The sequence below is a fragment of the Mustela nivalis genome (genome assembly GCF_964662115.1).
Source record: "Mustela nivalis genome assembly, chromosome: 7".
Lineage (NCBI taxonomy): Eukaryota > Metazoa > Chordata > Mammalia > Carnivora > Mustelidae > Mustela > Mustela nivalis.
Genome location: NC_139026.1, coordinates 67,134,702 through 67,155,632, shown reverse-complemented (window position 1 = coordinate 67,155,632; position 20,931 = coordinate 67,134,702). Strand labels below are relative to the sequence as shown.

Here is a 20,931-nt window from a genome sequence, read left to right as displayed (position 1 = left end):
GAGAACTATTAAACCTAAATATGTAGAATAAGCAGAGTACTGTTAAAGTCACTTGTCATGTGATGGTTTTGTTTTTTTTTTTTTAAGATTTTATTTATTTAATTGACAGAAAGAGGGAGAGAGTGAGTCCAAGCAGGGGGAGCAGCAGGCAGAGGGAGAAGCAGGCTCCCCACTGAGCAGAGTCCAACATGGGACTCCATCCCAGGACCCTGGGATCATGACCTGAGCCAAAGGCAGATGCTTAACTTACTGAGCCACCGATATGCTCCTGTCAAATGATGATTTTATTTTATATTTAAAGAAATTGGAATTAATGATTTCTAAAAGCTTAATTTGTTATCTCATATTTATATAGAAGTTTTATCTAGTATTAGGTCATTAATTCTATTTTAAATACAACAACTTCAGTATAGCATTGAATAGTATAGCTTATTTTTTTTTAAAACTTGGCTCTGGAGAAATCAAGATGAACGTTTTGATTAGCCACTGTCTTTAGTCTATCTCTATTTTTAAAATGAACTCAGTAGATACACTCACACTGTCCAGCAGACTCATAGCCCCAAGATTGTGAAGGGCACTTGGATTGGACACAGTCATATTAAAAATAGTGTAAAACTATTATCAGATACAAATAACTCCCATTAGTGATGAAAACAAAGAGAAATAAAAGGTAGGATATTCCCTGAATATAGAGAATACCTGAATCTAAGTTATCCTTTGTATTTAGTGTTTGTATATTTTGCAAATTATTTTATGTACTGAATTTTTAAAATTTTGACTTCTTCTCTCTCTTTCTCTTACAGGTGCCCTTTAAAGAGACAGAATTATGATTATGCACTCTATCTGCTAACAGTTTTATACCATGAGTCTTGGGTAAGTGATTGTGTGTGAATGTTTAATAATTTTGTCAGGATAATTTAGATGGTGTTAACATTTCAAAACAGTCTGTGACAGTTAGTCAGTTGAGGATTTAATGAACCACTAAACTACAGATGAAATGTTATAAATAATTTCTACTGACATTGAAATTGAGGACCTTGAAATAGATTATGCAGTCCATCTCAGTTCCATCTTACAGAAATCAGATGACCAAATACTAAATGCCTTTAAAATTCAGAGTTTCTGTCTTCGTTTAGAAGATCTGAATTTTTTTTTCTTTTGTTTGACTTTGGCTGAAAGTTATCAAAGTTATAGAAGGGAGTTCATCTGTATAACTCAAGAATTTAGAATGCATCCTGCTGTTCAAATAAACTTCATAACAAAGCCCCAAAACTTTATAGAAAGGTATTTTAAATATTTATTAAAATTTTTAGTTAATACATAGCCTTTTGTGTGAACATTTCACTAGTTTACATTAGGGACAATTAAGGGCAATTATTTATTTAATTTTAGTATTAAAAATAGTCTTGTGTCTGAGTTTTTTGAGATTTAATACAAGCATACACATTTATTTATAAGGAAGTTTTTGCTTGAGCATCAACTTACTAATTTAAAGTTGGTATCTAATAGTTTGGGTAACTCAAAGTTTTAAATATTATTTTTAAAAATTAAAATAATTTAAAATATGCATAAATTAATTTTTTTGCAGCTTGCCTAACAGACATGGGACTCAGTAGTATTTTCTATTAGGAACATATGAAGGAATGGAAATAGGAGAGTGTCACTCTCTTTAGATGTTTGAAGGACTTCATATTAAAGAAAGGTTAGATTTGTTTTTCATGACTTTTAGGTATTACAACAAGGTAAAAGCAATAGAGAAACAGACTTTGTCACTGAGTACAAACTTTCTAAGAGAGTCCTCTAAAGATGGAGTGTGCTACTTTTAATTGGTAGAGAACATTCCATCCTTTGGCTACTTAATGGAGATATGGTGGTGAAAGGATCACTCTCTGTGGATAGATAGTTGGATTAGATGCCCTTGGGAATCTCCTGCCATCCCTGAGTTGTTGTAATTGAGTAAACACATGCAACCATTCTCCAGACTGCTCACAGCATTCTCTTCATAATAACAGTAAAACTGTAGCACAAGAGCTTAAGTGGAAAATAAAAGAAAAGGAAATTTTGTTGCCAGGTTACTAAAGAACAAAAAGTAGCTGGTAGCTTTTCTCTTCTGAGGTATTCTAATTATCATACTTTATCCAGATTTTCTAGTTCCTGGCTTCAGGAGCAACATCATAATAGCAGTTAATCTCTCTTTCCTGTCAGTTGATTTTATAAATGCCTTTGGCTTAATGTAATTAAGTTCTCTTTTGAACCAGCAACATGGTTGAATTAGCTATAGCTCTATGGCTGATCCTGAAAGAGTTAATACCAAACAATAAAAACTGACCAGTTTTGAGTCTCTTTTGCCAGCAGCCTGTAAATTGAATTTGCCCCAAAGGAAATGACAGGCATAAATAAATTCAGTGAAAGTTGACTTACTGGATTCTTTCTGTGGTTCCATGACATAGAATCCAAACAAGTTTGTATTCTGGATTCACACAAGTAGCCTTTGATCTTTAATGCTAATTACTTTGATGCCAGAATAAGTGGCCACATACATCTGTCCTAAACAGATATAATTAAATAATTTCTGTATTAAACTTGGCTCTTAATCCTTTCTAAATAAGTACCATCAATGAAGAAGCTTTAAGAGAATGCAGATGAGCCGTGAAATTTTGCAGAGCTGGTGGAACAGAATTTTTATTGAATTGAAGTTCTTTTTTCCTTCACTTTCCTTCCTTTCTGGAATTCAGACTTGAAATTGATGTTACCAAACTGGTATTTAATCAAATATTTAGAGAACCCCCTTTTAATCCATTTCTTTTTAACTAGTTTCGGAGTCTTTAATACCTAAAAGTAAGCTGCTCTTAATTTTCTGGCTTTTTAACCTTTTTGTGGAGGTTACCTCTAAGTGTTGAGGGGAAAGTAGTTGATTTTATGTAGCACACAGTTCGGAAACTTCTATGAAAACGTGTTCATCTAGACTTGAGGATAAAGAAATTTACTACTGTATGCTATTCAAACAGTTTAACTTTGGAAGTATCAAAGTAAATGTTGAAAAGCATAGATTTCACATACCGTAGACTTCAAGCAGTGAGTTAAAGAATGGTTATGGCAGTGCTAGGAGGTGATGAGACATGCTTTAGACCATTTATCCTTCCACAGTTCAAAGAAGGAAAGAGAGTTGTAGAAATTTGTTTCAGTCTTTCAGTATGACATGTTGTTAGCATAGGAGTGAATTAACTTTTATCCTTTGGAACCTGATTGACCTGGATTTGAATTCCATTACTTCTTATGTAGCTTTGGCCAGCTATTTGGCCTCCTAGGTTCACTTTTCTTCTAAGTGTTTTCGGGTAGAATTTGCATGAAATGTCTGGCAGGTAGCAGGCTCTCAGTAAATGGTGGCTATTAACATTATTGTTAATACTAAAAGGAAGAAAGATTTGTCTTTGGATTTCAAATTAATTTATTCCCATTTAACTTGACAGAGACTTTATATAGGTAATCAGATCTGTACCCTGTTGTATTTGAATTTTTAGAACAGGTATCCTTCTCAGCATTCTGACATGCTGATAATAACAAAACTTCCTAGATTTTAACTTCGTGCCATGATATTCTTTAAAGCTTGCACAAGCTTTAAGTTAAGAAATGATCAGATGAGACATTGTAAAATGATTTGCACAAAAGGTAGACACTGGGGGAAGAAAAAAACACTTACTTTATAGAGATCTGAAATCAAATTCCAAGGATTCTTGAATAATTTGATATTTAATTACTAATAGTTCCTTTTTTAAATTTGAATTTTCAACTGTCTTATGTGGATTCCATGATAGTCTTATTGCTAGTCAAAACTACATCTAGCTTTATACTAAATTGGTTCTGGAAAGCCACATAACAAACTTCTGAGTCAGGTAATTTCAGACTCAGAGTTCATTTTTTTTTTTTTTAAGATTTTATTTATTTATTTGACAGGACCCTGGGATCATGACCTGAGCCGAAGGCAGAGGCTTTAACCCACTGAGCCATCCAGGTGCCGATTTCCATAGCCTTTTGAAGTAGAAGTCTTCAAAAGTAAGGTGACAAAGTATCAAACTCCCTTTTTAGTAAAAACGTAGCATACTTGTTAGATCTTAGCAATGATTAGCTTACTGTTCTAGCTTAATGATCTATTGATAAAATTGTTAATAATCAGCAATCATAATTGTGCCCAGTTTATAAAAAATATCTTTGCAACAGTTTGAGATACTTAATTTTCATGGATGTATGATTTATGTGTAGATTAGGTTTGCTTTTCATTTGATTATGTTTTCTCAAATATTTACAAAGTATTCTTAATTCCCTATTGTTTTGGAAGTTTTCCACAAACATTTGCTTCTATGAGTTTATTTCCTGATGCTAATTTATATTTGACTATGTTAGTATCCTCTGTATTATAGAAAAATAATGGCTGCTGTAACAGGGTACATCTTTTCAATGTGAAATGTATTTATGCATAAACTTCTGAGTAATCTAATTATGCATAAACTAATATTACAGTGTTTATTAAAGAAAAAAATAACTAAATACATTAATTGGATTCCCATGATGAGTCTGAGCATTTGTAGTAGAGCAGTAACATTAAAGAGTGCTTACTTGCTACCTTTTCCTTGATTCCAGGCAAATAGCACATCTGGCCTTTATTTAATTTATTTTTATTTTTATTATTGTTATTGTTATTTTTAGAGAGGGAGCAGAGAGGAGAGAAAGAATCTTTTTTTTTTCTTTTTCTTTTTTATAAACATATAATGTATTTTTATCCCCAGGGGTACAGGTCTGTGAATCGCCAGGTTTACACACTTCACAGAACTCACCATAGCACATACCCTCCCCAATGTCCATAACCCCACCCCCCTTTCGGAAACCCCCTCCCCCCGCAACCTTCAGTTTGTTTTGTGAGATTAAGAGTCACTTATGGTTTGCCTCCCTCCCAATCCCATCTTGTTTCATTCATTCTAGGAAAGAAAGAATCTTAAGCAGGCTCCAAATCTAGCACCCAGCCAGATGTGGGGCTTGGTAGCACAGTCCTGAGATCATGACCTGAGCCAAAATCAAGAGTTCGACACTTAACTGACTGAGCCACCTAGGCTCCCCTTGGCTTTCGTTTTAAAAGAAATTTTTAGTCTTGCTCCAGGAGTCACCTGTGTCTCTTTCTTTTTTACCTTTGCTTTCCAAATGATCACCCTGGATAAAAATAAAAAGGAAACCAAAAAGGGGATGAGGAGTGAGAGAGGAGCTCCATTTTTTTTTTTTTTAAGATTTTATTTATTTATTTGACATAGAGATAGTGAGAGATGAGCATGATGAGCAGGGGAGAGAGGGAGAAGCAGTTTCCCGCTGAGCAGGGAGCCGCATGCCGGTCTCCATACCAGGATCCTGGGATCATGACTTGAGCCGAAGGCAGACGCTTATCTGATTGAGCTGCCCAGGTGCTCTGAGGAGCTCCATTTTTAAAAAGTGCTTTAAAATGGTGTCTTTTTTCTGAACACAATAGTGTTTAGTGTGTCCATCCATTTTAAATTAGTACTGACTTTGAAGATCAGGAATCAGATTTATCTGTTACAACCTCTTCATGATATAAATTGAGAAATCAAGATTTAGAGAGATACATAGTTTTTCTCAAGTTTACAGAGTTTGTTGGCTGAGGGACTCGAGACTTGAACTGCAGCTTCAAAGTTCATATTCTTCCCATGGTATCATATTTAGTGTTATTCAACTTTGACTTCCATTAAAACAGACTATTAAATAAGAGATGAAATCAAATCTGCACTTTAGCTGCTAGCTTACTATGTTCTCAAACTGAACAATTGACAGTTGAAAATTTATTTCCAGGGCACCTGGGTGGCTCAGTTGGTTAAGCTTCTGGCCTCAGCTCAGGTCATGATCCCAGTGTCCTGGGATGGAAAGCCCTCTATTAGGCGCCCTGCTCAGGGGCGAGCCTACTTTTCCCTCTCCCTTGGCCTCTCCCCCTGCTTGTGCTCTTTCTCTCAAATAAATAAAATCTTTTTAAAAAAAGAAAAAAGAAAGAAAATTTATCCCCCTAACCTGTTTTCAGGTAGGGGTTGCATTAGACTCACCTGGGAAGCTTTTTTTAAATGACGGATCCATGAACTCTACATAATTAACATCTCTAGTGGTGAAACTCAGGAAGGTTTCATTTTAAAGTCTCCACAGAGGAGTCTGATATAAGTTCTGATTGTGAATAATTTCCCCAATCTTTGAGTCTTCTTAATAAAGAAACTACACAGAAGGCTGGTATATCTCTTTTAAGATGGTTTTTGTATATGTGTCTAGTATCAGTTAGTTGAGTGACCGCCTTCAGCTCAGGTCATGATCCTGGAGTCTCAGGATTGAGTCCCGCATTGGGCTCCCAGCTCCACAGGGAGTCCGCTTCTTCCTCTGACCATCTACCCTCTCATGCTCCCTCTTACTTGCTCTCTCTCTCAAATAAATAAATAAGATCATTAAAAAAAAAAAAAGAAGAAGGGCAAAAAAATTTGTCCATGATACAGACTTTTTTGACTTGATGTGTTAGGCAATAGGCAGCTGTTCTGTATTCTTGGATGATGGCACAATTAAGGTGACACTTCTCTTTGCTGTCAGGGAAAACATCATATTACATCCTTTAAAAATATTTTCTCTTCCTGTTGCCTACTGCTACCACTCTGAGTCTTCATCATCTTTTAACTATAATAGCCTTATTGATTTTCCCATCCCGTCTATCTTCTGGATTTCTGTTAAAGTAATTGTTTCTAAAAAGCAAATCTATTGTGTCATATTGCTTTATAAAGTCCTTCAGTGAGTGGTTCCCTATTACCCAGGATAAAATCTAACCTACATAGCCTGTCTGTTCACAACAGTTTGCCACCTCATTACCAGTTCTCAGGAAATATAAGCTATGTATTCTGTATCTCAGCCGTAATGAACATAATGTGTTCTTTTATAACTTTACATATGCTGTTCTTTCTGCTTATGATCCCTTTTTCAAATTGATCAGCCTTGCCGATTCATATGAATCTTTTAATACACTTCAGATGTAGCCCGTCCTAGAAGTTATCAGTGTATCCTTTCCTCCTCCTCCTGTTAGCATTCTTCTTCTTCTTTTTTTTTTTTTAATTTAAAGATTTTATTTATTTGTCAGAGAGAGCGAGCGAGAGCGAGCACAGGCAGACAGAGTGGAAGGCAGAGTCAGAGGGAGAAGCAGGCTCTGTGCAGAGCAAGGAGCCCGATGTGGGACTCGATCCCAGGACGCTGGGATCATGACCTGAGCCGAAGGCAGCTGCTTAACCAACTGAGCCACCCAGGCGTCCCTGTTAGCATTCTTCTTATTGCTTCTATGGTAATTGTCTGACTGACCCTGTTAGACTGTGAGATTACTGAGGAGAAGGACGTATCTTTCATTTATTGTTGCATTCCCAACCCCGAGTACAATGTCTGACAAAATAGCATTCAGTAAATTTTTAAAAAACCAATCTGAATTAAATCGAGTTCCTTGACATACTCAGTTAAACATTTGGCCATGGTAACTGAAAGAATTGGCAGTAGTCTTTCTTTTTTTAAAAAATCCACTATGGATATTTACCTCTTCTTATTTTTTATGATTTTCAAATAACTTGAATTTTCTTCTAATGCTTAAACTGTTTTTTCCTCATGTAGCACAATGCCTTACTTATAATCATGAGAAGTGGAATATTACTGTGATTCATGTTCTAGGCAAAGGGAGCTGTAATTAAGATGGTAAAAGGTGACAACTTTGTGTGTTCAGTGGAACAGCTATTTCTTTGCCTTCTGCTGCATCAGAATACACTGACCAATGCATGGAATGCAGTGTTTTTCTTTGTATTGAATTTATGCTTACAAGAGGACAAAAAGGTGATAGATGCAATTAAATTATTCTTTTGTTCTTTATATTCTTTTTTACAGTGTATCTGTGTTCCTTGGAATATGTTGTTCTGCCACTAAAAAGCAGTATGATTTGGCAAATTATTTAATGGGTCTGGGCTTCAGTTTTTGGTCTATAAAGCAGATAGTAATAGTACTACCTCATAGGGTTGTTGTGGAAGTTAAGTGAATTATTGTATGTATGGTGCTGACATACGTAGTAAGTATTCTAAAGTAAGTATTCTAATAGCTATATTCATCCCATGCTGCTTTCCTCACCTTGGCCTCCATTCAGTTCCGTGATTATACTGAGGTCTTTGCTATCTCCAGGTCTTTCTGGATGCTCTTTTCTCTGCTGGGGTTGCAGTCTTCCATTTGATTGGCTCCTACTCAACTCCAGGTTTCCTACTAGACTGGCAATTGCAGGACAGCACAGTGTGTGCCTGGCAGGGTAGTTGTGCAATAAAGATTTATTGAGCAAATGAATAATTGAGGCTTTGTAGAAAGGAGAACAGATCGTGTAGAATGAAAGGTTGCTTCCTCTAGGGTTGTAGTCAGAGCAGGTTCTCTCGTTGTAGGCAGGGAAGAAAAAAGAGAGCCCAGATATGTGTATATGTATTATATACACACTCATACAAATTAAATGCTAAAATTATAAATGTTTAGTGGTTGAAGTATTAAAATAGGAGTCTATAGGTTAATCAAACTCTGCCTAAATGGTGATCAATTTAAGCTTAGTGATATTTTTAATTGCCACCCAGTAATTTGAAGATGATATTATTTATACTTTAATATATTGCAGCTACACTTCAAAAGAAGAAACTCTTGGGGCGCCTGGGTGGCTCAGTTGGTTAAGCATCTCCCTTCAGCTCAGGTCATGATCCCGGAGTCCTGGGATCAAGCCCTGCATTGGGTTCCCTGCTCAGCCAGGAGTCTGCTTCTCTCCCTGCCCCTTACCCCACTCATGCTCTCTATCTCTTTTGCTCTTTCTCTTGCTGTCTTTCAAATAAATAAACAAAATCTTTGGGGGTGCGGTGGAGAGAGACTGGTTGAGGAGTACGTGAGAGTTTATATAGTGCTATCTCTTTTGTATGTGTTTGAAATTTTCTGTAATAGACTCCTTTAAATCACAAAAACAAAATGTATTTAGCCTCATAGAAAATGATTAACTTAGAGGTGCCTGGGTGGTTCAGTCAATGGAGTGTTGGACTCTTGATTTTTGGCTCAGGTCATGATTTCAGGGTCATAGGATCAAGCCCCCAGTTGGGCTCCGTGCACAGCACTAAGTTGGCTTGTCCCTCTTCCTCTGCTCCTCCCCCTGCTAGCATGTGCCCTTTCTCTCTAAAAAAAGAAAGAAAGAATTAGGAAAAAAAGAAAAGAAAAGAATTAGCTTATAAATTGGATTTTGGGGGCACCTGGGTGGCTCAGTGGGTTAAAACCTCTGCCTTCGGCTTAGGTCATGATCTCAGGGTCCTGGGATCAAGCCCTGCAACAGGCTCCTTGCTCAGCGGGGACCTGCTTCTCTCTGCCTGCCTCTGCCGACCTGTGATCTCTGTCTGTCAAATAAATAAATAAAATCTTTTTTAAAAAATTGGATTTTGTTCCACTACATTATTATTGTATTTGAATAATGAGGATTTTTTTTCTGTTTTTTATTTCATCAGCAGATGCCTAATACGAACAAGCATAGGTACCCTTTTTCTAAAATGCTTGGATATGAAAACATTCATTTTTAGCCAGGGTACCTAGAGACATCCTGCTTCTCCCCGTACTGCCTAGCACATGGTGGGTTCTCAGGAAATGTTTTGTGAAAGAGTATGCAGGAGCAGTCACAGACCGAAAGGGAGTTTTGTCTGTTGAGCTCTTTCATTGCAATTTATTTGTTGAAGAAACCTTGGGCTCTTGTTTGCTGTGGGCTTTCCCATCATTTGAATTCTGCTGATTGTATCACCATACTATAATTTTTTAAGTTGATAGTTGTATCTAGAGCTTCATCAGATTCTATTTTGACTTTTTAAAAACTACTGTGTAATTAGTATTGTGCTCTTCCATCAGGAAGTCTATGGTATCAGATTATTTTTGTGAAATTTAACACTATTCTTTAAGTTTGAAGTTATAGAAAAATTATGTTTTAGATGGTGAAAATTATAGGCTTTTAAATAAACTTATTTGGGGCGCCTGGGTGGCTCAGTGGGTTAAAGCCTCTGCCTTCGGCTCAGGTCATGATCCCAGAGTCCTGGGATCGAGCCCCGCATTGGGCTCTCTGCTCAGCGGGGAGCCTGCTTCCTCCTCTCTCTCTGTCTGCCTCTCTGCCTGCTTGTGATCTGTCAAATAAATAAATAAAATCTTTTAAAAAATAATAAATAAATAAATAAACTTATTTAAGAAAATTGATCCAGACTAAATTTCCCAAAATTTGTTATTGCAAACTTAAAAAATAAGTTTTGATTTTTATTTGTACAAGACATTGTCTTATTCCATTTAGGTTGCTATAACACAGTACCACAGACTGGTCTGTTTATAAACAAAAGAAATTTGTTTCTTGTTTTTTTGAAGTTTGAGATATCTAAGATCAAATCATTGGCAGGTTGGGTGTCTAGTGAGGGCTCACTTCCTGTTTCATAAACAGCTATCGTTTTGCTGTCTCCTCACATGGCAGAAGGGGCAAGGGTTTTCTCTGGAAGCTCTTTCACAAGGGTGTTAATCTCATTCATGAGGGCTCCACCTCATGACCTATGCATCTCCCTGTGGCCCGCCAACGCTCGCCCGCGAGGAAGGAAGACCACCGACACAGGATTCTTCTCTATCACGCTTTATTGAAGTGCACTTGGTTGAGGTTTGTAGGGTGATGGAAGCAGGAAGCGCCTGGGTAGAGCCAGGGCTGCACATATATACAGGCTAGCTGGGGCGTGTCTCATTCTGGGGTACGTGGCTCACTATGGTAGGTCAGCCTTGTTGCTGGGCAGAATAAGCTTAAGGCCACGCGTCCAACCACTTGTTTACGAGGCTCTCCGGCGCCATCTTGTAATGGCGGCAACGGGTTGCCACATCTCCCCCTTTTTCTTTTATTTTGCAGTCATGGCTAAAATCAGAGGAGTGTCCCCTAGTAAACATGTCCTCCTTTGCCTAGGGACGGGAGAGAAACGGAGGTACCCGTATGCAGACACTCATGACTTTCAGGGTGGCTCACCCTGTGCACTCCTAGGTGCAAACCACCCGCGGAAAATGCAAGGTTGTCTCTATTCGGGTGCAATGGGCTACTCAAAGCCCTCCGAGTGCAAGAGCACAACCTATGTTTCATTTAACATGCTGAGCCAAGCTTGGGGAGATGTTCCAGCCTCTATAGCGGCAAAGGCACGCGCTATGGCCACCTTCTCTCTTCTGCGAGCCCTCATTACCCTCAGAATTAAGAACAAAGCCACCAGTAGTCCTGCAAACATTAGCATGCCCATGACTCCTACTCCAGGAGTGGTAAAGCACAAGGTGCCTTGAAGGTTGAAATTTGTAGCGTTATAACGCTGTACCTTATTATTGATTTGTTTACAGGGTAAATCAAAAACACATTCTGGAACATACAGATGGGGTAATATTTTTGTCGCGTTTGTGACTGGCATGGGGATGGGCCATGTTCTTGAAACGGCCCAAAAGGTAGCTCCCTCAACTCTGGTCAGGCAGATCATCAGCACTATCAGCATCTCCAGGGTTGGAGTCCATGTCTGCTTCTTTGGTGTTGTCATCGGTTCTTTCATCCAACTTTCGCGTCAGTCGTGATGGCACCCACACCGGATCCGAGCGGTCCTGTGGAAAAACACAAACAGCTCCCCTGGATCTCCTAATCACGGGATCCGGTCCATACCATTTGTTATCCAGGATATCTTTCCACATTACACGTTCCTTTATGGCCTCAGCCTCTTCTGCGTGTCTATCTGCCGCACTTTTGCCATTGGCATCCAGAATTAAAAAATTGATAGTAAAGATTGCTAGGGATAGGCGATCTCGAGGGGTCATAACCGCCTCTATTCCCCCTTTTTGTTTTTGTATTAGTTCTTTAAGCGTGCGGTTAGCGCGCTCAAACCCAATCCCTTTCTATCATTTTTCAAGCTAGGACTGACTAGCTCTGATTCTCTCTGCAAGTATTTACCTAGGCCTTTGCCTGGCATATAGCCTTGTTTCATCATCAAATCTTTGCTCTGTTTGGAAAACGTTCCCTCATTAGTCAGAATTAGATTTAATTGACTCTGGACATCTCTTCCCCAGAGATTGATGGGAAGGTCCAGTACGAACGGCTGAAAAGTCCCTTTGTTCCCTTCCATCCTCCAATGTAGAGTTTTTGCACTAATCTCAGGTGTGTTTTGATAGCCTAGCCCCTGTAATGTTTGAGAGGCCTTTTGCAGCGGCCAATTCCTTGGCCAGAATCGTTGGCTCATGACGCTTCGGTCGGCCCCCGTATCTATTAGACCGGTGAAGGCCTTTCCTTCTATCTCCAAACTACACATGGGGCGACCTGTTAGCTCCAAAGATAAGTAGGCCATATCGACTCCAGAGGATAATGCCAAAAGGTGAGTGACACATAACCCTAATTGTACCCTGATAGTCTGGGTCAATGATCCCGGGGAGGACCAATAAGCCCCTCATGGTGCTGGATGATCGGCCTAAAACCAGCCCAGCCGAGCCTACAGGAAGAGGTCCTGACATGTCAGTAGGAACCGCTTGTATACCCATACGAGGGGTTAAAACCAGTCCGGCGGTGGCGCAGAGGTCCAGCCCCGCGGAGCCTGTCGTGGCTCGTCGGGTGCTCTCGGCGGCTGAAGGATCCCCTCCTGAAACGCCCCATATATTTTCGGGCCCTGAGGGCGTGGGCCCCTCTGCATGTTTTTTGACTCCGGGACATATGGGTTATTTATAGGTTGTCCATTAATGTCTTTTGTGGATCTACACTCATTGGCCCAATGTTTCCCCTTCTTGCATCTTGGGCATGTCCCTGGCTGCTTGGTATTTGGTCCCTTTGCCCTAAAGCCTTCCTTGTTAGGACAGTTTCTCTTTACGTGTCCCGGCTGTCCGCAAATGAAGCAGCCATCACGTCTCCCGTGCTTAGTAGCCGCTATCATAGCTCTGGCCAGTCCTTCATTGGTGAGTGGTCCTCCTATCTCTCTGCAGGCCTTTAGCCACGCATCTAAACCTTTTCCTTTCCATGGTGTGATTGCTCGCTGGCAATCCTTAGTGCATTGCTCATAAACAAGCTGTTGCACTAGAGGCATGGCCTCCTGAGCGTCTCCAAAAATTTTTCCAGCTACCTCTATCATTCTAGCCACAAAATCTGAAAAAGGCTCATTCGGTCCTTGGATTATCTTAGTCAGGTTTCCTGATACCTCTCCCCGTTTAGGTATCATCCTCCATGCTCTTTTAAATATTTCTACGATCTGCTGATAAACAGGCACCGGGAAGGCCGTCTGGTTATCAGCCCACTGTCCCTGCCCCAGTAGCATATCAGCAGTCCAGGGTGCTGTGTTTGGTGTACGAGCATTCACTCGCGCCTGATTATGCGCGGCTTCTGTAACCACTGCTCTATAGTCTAGATACTGTTCTGTGTTTAGGCACGCTCGAGCTATCTCCCACCAATCATTTGGTGTCAGGGCTGCGGTGGTGATCCTATCCAGTAAAATTAACGTATACTGTGCATTGGGCCCCCAAGTACGGGCGGCCTCTACTAAGTCCTTCAACTGTTTGTAGGGTATGGGCTCATGATATCTTTGCTGGTTTTGGTTTTCAAAGACAGGGAACGCAACAGCGTCCAGCGGGGTGAACTCGGCAAGGCATCTGAGCGTTTTTCGAGAGAGCCTATGGGCCCCTCCGTTCTGCTTGCCTGGATAAGGCGGAGGCGGAGCTCTTGCCGGAGGCGGCAGTCCGTATCGCTCCTCCTCATATCTAGCCGCCTCTTCCTCTAACTCCTCCTCCTCGTCCTCCGTTAGTGAGTCATCTCCCGAGTCCCTCTCTTGCTTTACACTGAGAGCGGCGAATTCCTCATAGAACTCATCTAAACTCGGGTAGATGGGTGCACTGGGAGCGGTTGCCTGATGTTTTTTGTGCTTACTTTTATCATCTGTTTCCTTTTGTTTTTCACTTCCTCTTTTATATCCCTTTTCTGACTTCTTCATTTGTTTTTTGTTTCCCCCTTCCTTTATACTACTTGATTCCGAAAGGCTGTCCTGATGTTCCGCTAAAGCACGCCTGCCCTTTTTCAGATGCTCTACGTGTTTTCCGTCCCGTAAGCACGCATGTATAACTCTCCATAAGGGTAGGGTGCCTGATTTAAGCTGCTGATTGGCCTTGGCTGCATCCAGATCTCTTCCTAACTTTTCCCAGCAGGGAAGGTTTAAGTCCCCCGACACGGCAAACCACGGGGCACACTCATCTATGTCTTTAAGAACGGATTTGACTGTCCTCTCTGAGATCCTTAACCCCCTCTCTTTTAATAGTGCCTGTATGGGGCTCACGAAGTCTGGATATTTGCACTCACGTATCCAAAAGCAAAAAAGCAAGGCTACAACTGCAAGGACAATTATAGCTATAGCAGCTACCCAAGGCTCAAGTGTCCAAAATAACATACCGGGGAATACTTACCGGCGCCGACCACTTCGCATGTAGAGTTCTGAATCCTTTCTAGGCTCCCCGCGGTGTCCGCCGAACTATCCCGGGTCTCGGCACCAGCTGTGGCCCGCCAACGCTCGCCCGCGAGGAAGGAAGACCACCGACACAGGATTCTTCTCTATCACGCTTTATTGAAGTGCACTTGGTTGAGGTTTGTAGGGTGATGGAAGCAGGAAGCGCCTGGGTAGAGCCAGGGCTGCATATATATACAGGCTAGCTGGGGCGTGTCTCATTCTGGGGTACGTGGCTCACTATGGTAGGTCAGCCTTGTTGCTGGGCAGAATAAGCTTAAGGCCACGCGTCCAACCACTTGTTTACGAGGCTCTCCGGCGCCATCTTGTAATGGCGGCAACGGGTTGCCACATCTCCCAAAGACCCCGCCTCCAATGCCACCATTTGGGAGTTCCATTCCTACAAGAATTTAGGGTGGGCATTGGGGGGGCGGAGACCCAAGCATTCAGTCTATAAGAAATATGTTAAGATTTGTTGGAACTTGTTAAGTAGAATCATTGGGAATCTTGGAGTTATATCATAAAATATAAAAAGATTTCAGAATCTCATAGTTATAATCCCATAGTACAGATCTGATATATATAGCAATGTAGTTTTGTGTTGGTCTGTTTTGGCATTCATTAATTCTGACTTCTGCTCTATCTAGACTGTTATTAATCCCATCCAGCTCTTCCTTAGGCATAGCCTTCAAGGCTTTTGATTGGGAACTTGGTTAATCAACTTCTATATCTGCTGTAGAGTCATTTGTACTTTTCAGAAGTTTTGAGCTTAGCTTGGTGTAACCTCTAACCTTGAAACAGAATCTGGTAGATGTTTTAAAAGGGTGATTGGGGTAGGGGGTGCCTGGGTGGCTCAGAGGGTTAAGCCTCTGCCTTCAGCTCAGGTCATGATCTCAGGGTCCTGTGATCAAGTCCCACATCAGGCTGTCTGCTTGGTAGGGAGTCTGTTTCCCCTTCTCTCTCTCTGCCTGCCTCTCTGCCTACTTGTGATCTCTGTCAAATAAATAAATAAAACAAAAACAAACAAAAAAAAGGGTGATTGGTTGTGCATTTAAAACACACTTCTTCCTTCTAGTGCGACTTTGTCTCCTAAACATTCTGAGATTATGGGGGATTTTACTTTGCTTTTTAGAGGTGTGATTATGATTTCCCAGCTTCTCCATAAGTAACCCCAGAACTAAAACCAGTCATGTTTGGGATTCTTCAGTTCCAGTCTGTTTTATAGAGCCCTGTGTAACAGCTCAAATTTCACGTATTCCTCTATACCCAAGAAGAATCCTGCATTTGCCAAGTGCCAGTCTTGTACAGAATTGGAAAATGCCCTCAGGAAAGAATATGTTTAAGGATTTTCAAAAGGATCCTTCTCACATCCTTGCAGCCTGGAATTCACATTCGTCTAGTCATCACTGATTCTGTAACTCTGATATCTTTTTTTTTTTTTAAGATTTTAAAATTTATTTTAGAGAAAGAGTGAGAGTGGGGGAGGGGCAGAAAGAGAGGGATTCCCAAGTAGACTCCCTGCTGAGGAGCAAGCCCTACTGGGGGCTCCATCCCAGGACCCTAAGATCATCACCTGAGTTGAAATCAAGAGTTGGGTGTTTAACTGACTGAGTCACCCAGGTGCCCCAAGGATTTTATATTTATACCTCTTAGAAATGAAAAATATTCTAACGTGACAAGTAGTATGGACAGTATTACTGCCTTTATATCATTGACAAAGATTAAGATGTTTTAGAATAGCTTCCTAATATATCATTTATAGAACAGCATCTCTTTTAGTTAGTTCTGTTCTCTCTTCACTGACAAGCTCTATTTGGTTGTTACTCATCTGTGAAAGCTTATACATTAATGAGTAGTAAAGATTTCCCTCAAAAAGTAAATAAATTGATAATAATTAGCTTTTACTTTTCCTGCTTGAAAAACAGAGACATTCTAAAGATGCTGTAAAGATATTTTCTTCCATTTAACTCAGGACTTCAAAAAAGTAAATTTCTTTTTCTTGACAAGAATGCTATTTTGTGTGCGTGTGTGTGTGTCTGTGTTTTCTAATCTACATCTGATTAGACATAAAATGCCTATATCCGAAGGAGACTGCAGGAAAACTGGAGATAACTTAGTAAGAATAGGCAATTAATTGGGAAAATTTAATCAGTGATAGCATTTATCAAGAAGACATGAAGTTACAAGAATCACGAAAAACATTACCTTTATATCAGGGATAAGAAATAAAGACCTCTTGTTTCTTTAACTATTTTATCTAAACATTATAAAAATAATGATACAATTTTGTGAGTGGGAATAATTGCAGAACATTCGAACAATTTGGTTTGTGTTTATATTTACACTGAAAGTTTCTATTTATTGTTTGATGGGGGTAGTGATGCCCTTGACATAGAAACACATTTTGTAGGTAGGCTAACAAGGATTTGAATCCCACTCTCTTTCATTCATCTTCATAAGCTATGTTTTATTCGTAGCAAGCATTTATTTAGTGTTTACTCTTGGCCGGTTGCTCTAAGTGCATGGATATTCCTTACCTATTTTATTTTATTTTTATTCCCTACCTCTTTTAATTCACAGAACAGCCCTTGGAATCACTTCTTCTGTAACACAAGTCTGTCACAGTAGTAAGTGATGAAGCTAGGATGTAAACGGAGTTCGTAAAACACCAAAGCCCATATTAAATATTGTGTCATACCACCTCCCTGTGCGATCCTGAGCAACCACACACACACACACCCTAACTCTGTAACCCCCAAAGCTTTGGAAATTGCTAGTTTTTTCATAACTTATTTGGTGGCAAAATGAGACTTGAATGGATGAAAACATTTACAGCCTTTGTTTATCCCATTTAGTGTGACTGCATACATGTTGCTGCAAAAATGGTGATGTATTTGATTTAGGGTGTCCTGTGGTTGATCTTCCCTGGAAATGTTAACAAAATATATGGTGTATGCACTGTATTAATTTTCTAAAATGTAAAAAATTCTGAAATCAGAAACATTCCCAGGTGGCTATGGCCCCTATTTAACTTCCATATTACTTTATTTTCTTTCTGTAGAGATGTTAACATCAAACCCAGTAGGTTTTAATAAGAATTATATGAAATAATTAATGTATGTAAGCATTTAAGGTCCGTGGCATATAAGTATTTAATTTTTTGGTATTGTTACTATCATTATCTTGGAATTTATATTCAACTGTGCAGAGTTTGGATCCTAAAGTTATTAGAATTGTTGAAAACATGAGTTTTGTTTAGCTTGCAGCTGAAGCCCAACACTGCTTTGTGTCTGTGTAGGATTAGTAGGAAACTATGCCTTCTACACATTGTAGTCACTTTGACTTCCACTGGCTATTTAACACAGTATGATTTTCTCCTGTAAGTGTTTGTTATCCCTTAGTGCAGTATTTCCTAACCTTTTTTGTGTCGCTGCACACAGAGAAAAGTCTTTCCTGAGATCAGTGAAGGAAGAGGGTGCTTGTGCACCGCTGCTCCAGGGTCTCCTGGCCACCTGAGGGCCGAGAGAATCAATAGCATGGCACACTGTAACACTTTGACAAAGCAGCCTAGAATTGTGTACACCAAACATAAGCGGAAGATAAATGAAATGATGAAGATTACAGTGAATTTACTTTTGTTACCTCTTTAAGTATCTATTTCAGAATAGGTGAAAAAATCCACATAAAACTAGGTGAAAGTTATAATTTTTTAAATTGTTCATCTCTTAATTGTCTTCTAGCAGTCAAGAATGAAGTAGGTTAGAACTTTTTTTAAAAAGTAAGAGGTAGATTGACTGTTTTACATAGTGCTTTATATAATGTATTTGTTGGAATCTTAAGGATACTCATTTGTAAGTTAGAATTATGAAGAAACTATGACGCTGTTTCATCATTTAAAGCACTTCTAAGAGTAGATAGGACCAAAGATACATTTAATTTAGGGCATTTGTTTTTTTTAAGGGTCTGACATTTATTTTTTCCCCAAATATTACAGTAAAACGTAGGTAGGGTAGGATGATTTTTGTCAGTTTTCTTTTTAATGTAAAATTCAGAGTTTGGCTGTTGGAAGTTATTTGCAACAGGCTTGTATGCACAGGATACAAGAAGTTGTTTCACATTATTCACCCACCCCGCCCCTTTGCCAAGTGTATGGGGTGAATCACAGCCAGATTAAAAAAGGAGTGTAGAGTTAATTCTCAACCAGATAATATGTTTCTAGAATGTTAGTTGAGATGTTTTCCTCAGCTATAAATTCAGGATAGGGAGGTGGGGCAAACAGTATATAGGGAGTTGTGAGTACAGCCCCTTTGGCTAAGGAATTTGAGGGTCAGGGAGACACTCCACATCCTATTGGTTTATTTTGAAGGAAAGGTTATTTAGTTTGAAGGATATAAACAGGATTTCTTTTTCTTAAGGTTCTTTGTGGAGGAGACTCTTTCCTTGCCTTCAGTTAACCCAAATGGGGTTAGCTGAGTCCATGGCATATCCAGGGGCCTATTTGCAGTTGGTGGGGCTCCTCTTTACCTTTTGAGGGATGCATTTCCTGTGCTTTTTCTCTTTTCCTTTTTTGTTTCTTAAGATTTTTTAAAATTTTTATTTATTTGATAGACAGAGATCACAAGTAGGCAGAGAGGCAAACAGAGAGAGAGAGAGGAGGAAGCAGGCTCCCTGCTGAGCAGAGAGCCTAATGCCCCAGGACCCTAGGATCATGACCTGAGCGGAAGGCAGAGGCTTTAACCCACTGAGCCACCCAGGCGCCCCTCTTGTGCTTTTTCTTTTTTCATGGACTCGAATAGTGAGGTTGGGGACAGGAGGGAGGCAGAAGTGGAAACCGACTCCTTGGTACTCACTTAATTCTGAACAGACTTGGAGCTCTGTCTGCTCAAGTTGGGGTCTTTTTCAAGAGGAGTTTTCAGAGATAAAATAATTTTGACAGCCTTACAAATCTTTCTTTTAATACTTCAGAAATGTTCTAATTTGCGGGGTTTACCACCTTCAAAAGCTTTAAGAATATTAGATGATTCTATAATAGTATATAGCTCAGAATATGTTATTTTGGAAATAAATATTGTTAATATGTTATATTATGTTAGAATATGTTAGTTTGAAAAGAATGTGGCTGGCATTCAGCACTTCATTGAACCAGGGCTTATTATTTATCAGCTGCGTTCCTTGATTTTTCACAGAATGTTACATCTTCATCTAAATCACGAATCTCAATTATATTACTATAAAACCTAACAGTGTTCCCTAAGATAGCATAGTAGTAACTTTTGTAAGAAAAAACATGTTAGTGGGGAGCCTGGGTGGTTCAGTTGTTAAGCATCTGCCTTCAGCTCAGGTCATGATCCCAGAGTCCTGGGATTGAGCCCTGTATCGGGCTCCCTGCTCCAAGGGAAGCCTGCTTTTCCCTCACCCGCTCCCCCCTGCTTCCCCTCTCTCACTGTGTCTCTCTCTATCAAATAAATAAATAAAATCTTTAAAAAAAAAAAAAAAAGAAAGAAAGAAAGAAAATAGAAAACAAGTAGTGACAAAAATTGTTTCCCTTAGAGGAATAGAAAATAAAGATAATAACAAAATAAAATTCCAGAATATATGAAGTCATTAGGACTAAAAATCATGTATTACACATGTATTTTATATTTTTTATTTTATTGTAATGATTGGTATTCCTTGTCATCCCCACAGGCATGTTACAAAGATAAATACAGTCTTTTCTCAACTCTTTATTATTAACCTCAGAAATGTGCAAGTGTTGATGTGTTAAGAGTTTAGGGATTAGAAAGCTGCAAAAAATGAGTTTTCTGTCTCTTTTGGGAAATAGTGTTGCTTTGTGAGTGGAATTTGCAAGCCAGATAAATTCTGTAGAGTTAGTGAGTGGTAATGTAGTAGTCACTTTACAGAGTGTGGGGTCCTGAAACAGTTGGCGCAGGTGGATAGCAGTGCTGTAAGGGAGGGAAATCAAAGTTCACATACAAAGTATCCATAGGGACTCCACATTTTGCAGATTCTCTTTCCCTAAAACAAAAACAAAACTTTGTTTTTGGATCATATTTCTCAGATTTCAGAACTCATTTTTTTCCTTTCAGAAAACTGAAGAATGGGAGAAAGATAAGACTGAAGCAGACATGGAAGAGTATGTATGGAACAATAGCTCCTCTGAAAAAAATATTCTGGAAACACTTCTCCAAATCAAAGCTGCTGAGAAAAATCTGGATGTAAATAAAGAAGAGCTCCTTGCTACGAAAGAAGTTGAAGAGTACAAAAAGTCTGTTGTTAGTCTTAAGAATGAAGGGGACAATGAAAATACCCTTTCTCAGTACAAAGAATCAGTGAAGAAACTATTAAATCTAATGTGATTTATTTAGAAAAA

General features: G+C 39.4%; 1 protein-coding gene across 3 annotated transcripts in view; it reads left to right on the top strand.

Annotated features, from left to right (window-relative positions):
• The window catches only part of LOC309868524 (small ribosomal subunit protein mS35-like), a 44,365-nt gene extending 23,434 nt beyond the window's left edge, over window positions 1–20,931 (top strand). For 2 of the 3 annotated variants that reach the window (XM_082738450.1, XM_082738451.1), the window contains exons 7-8: window positions 804–873; window positions 20,648–20,931. In XM_082738450.1, coding sequence (XP_082594576.1) covers window positions 804–873; window positions 20,648–20,917 — 340 coding nt within the window. In that variant the 3' untranslated portion in view covers window positions 20,918–20,931. The remainder of the gene's footprint in view (window positions 1–803; window positions 874–20,647) is intronic. The other variant, XM_082738452.1, reaches the window with a different exon arrangement.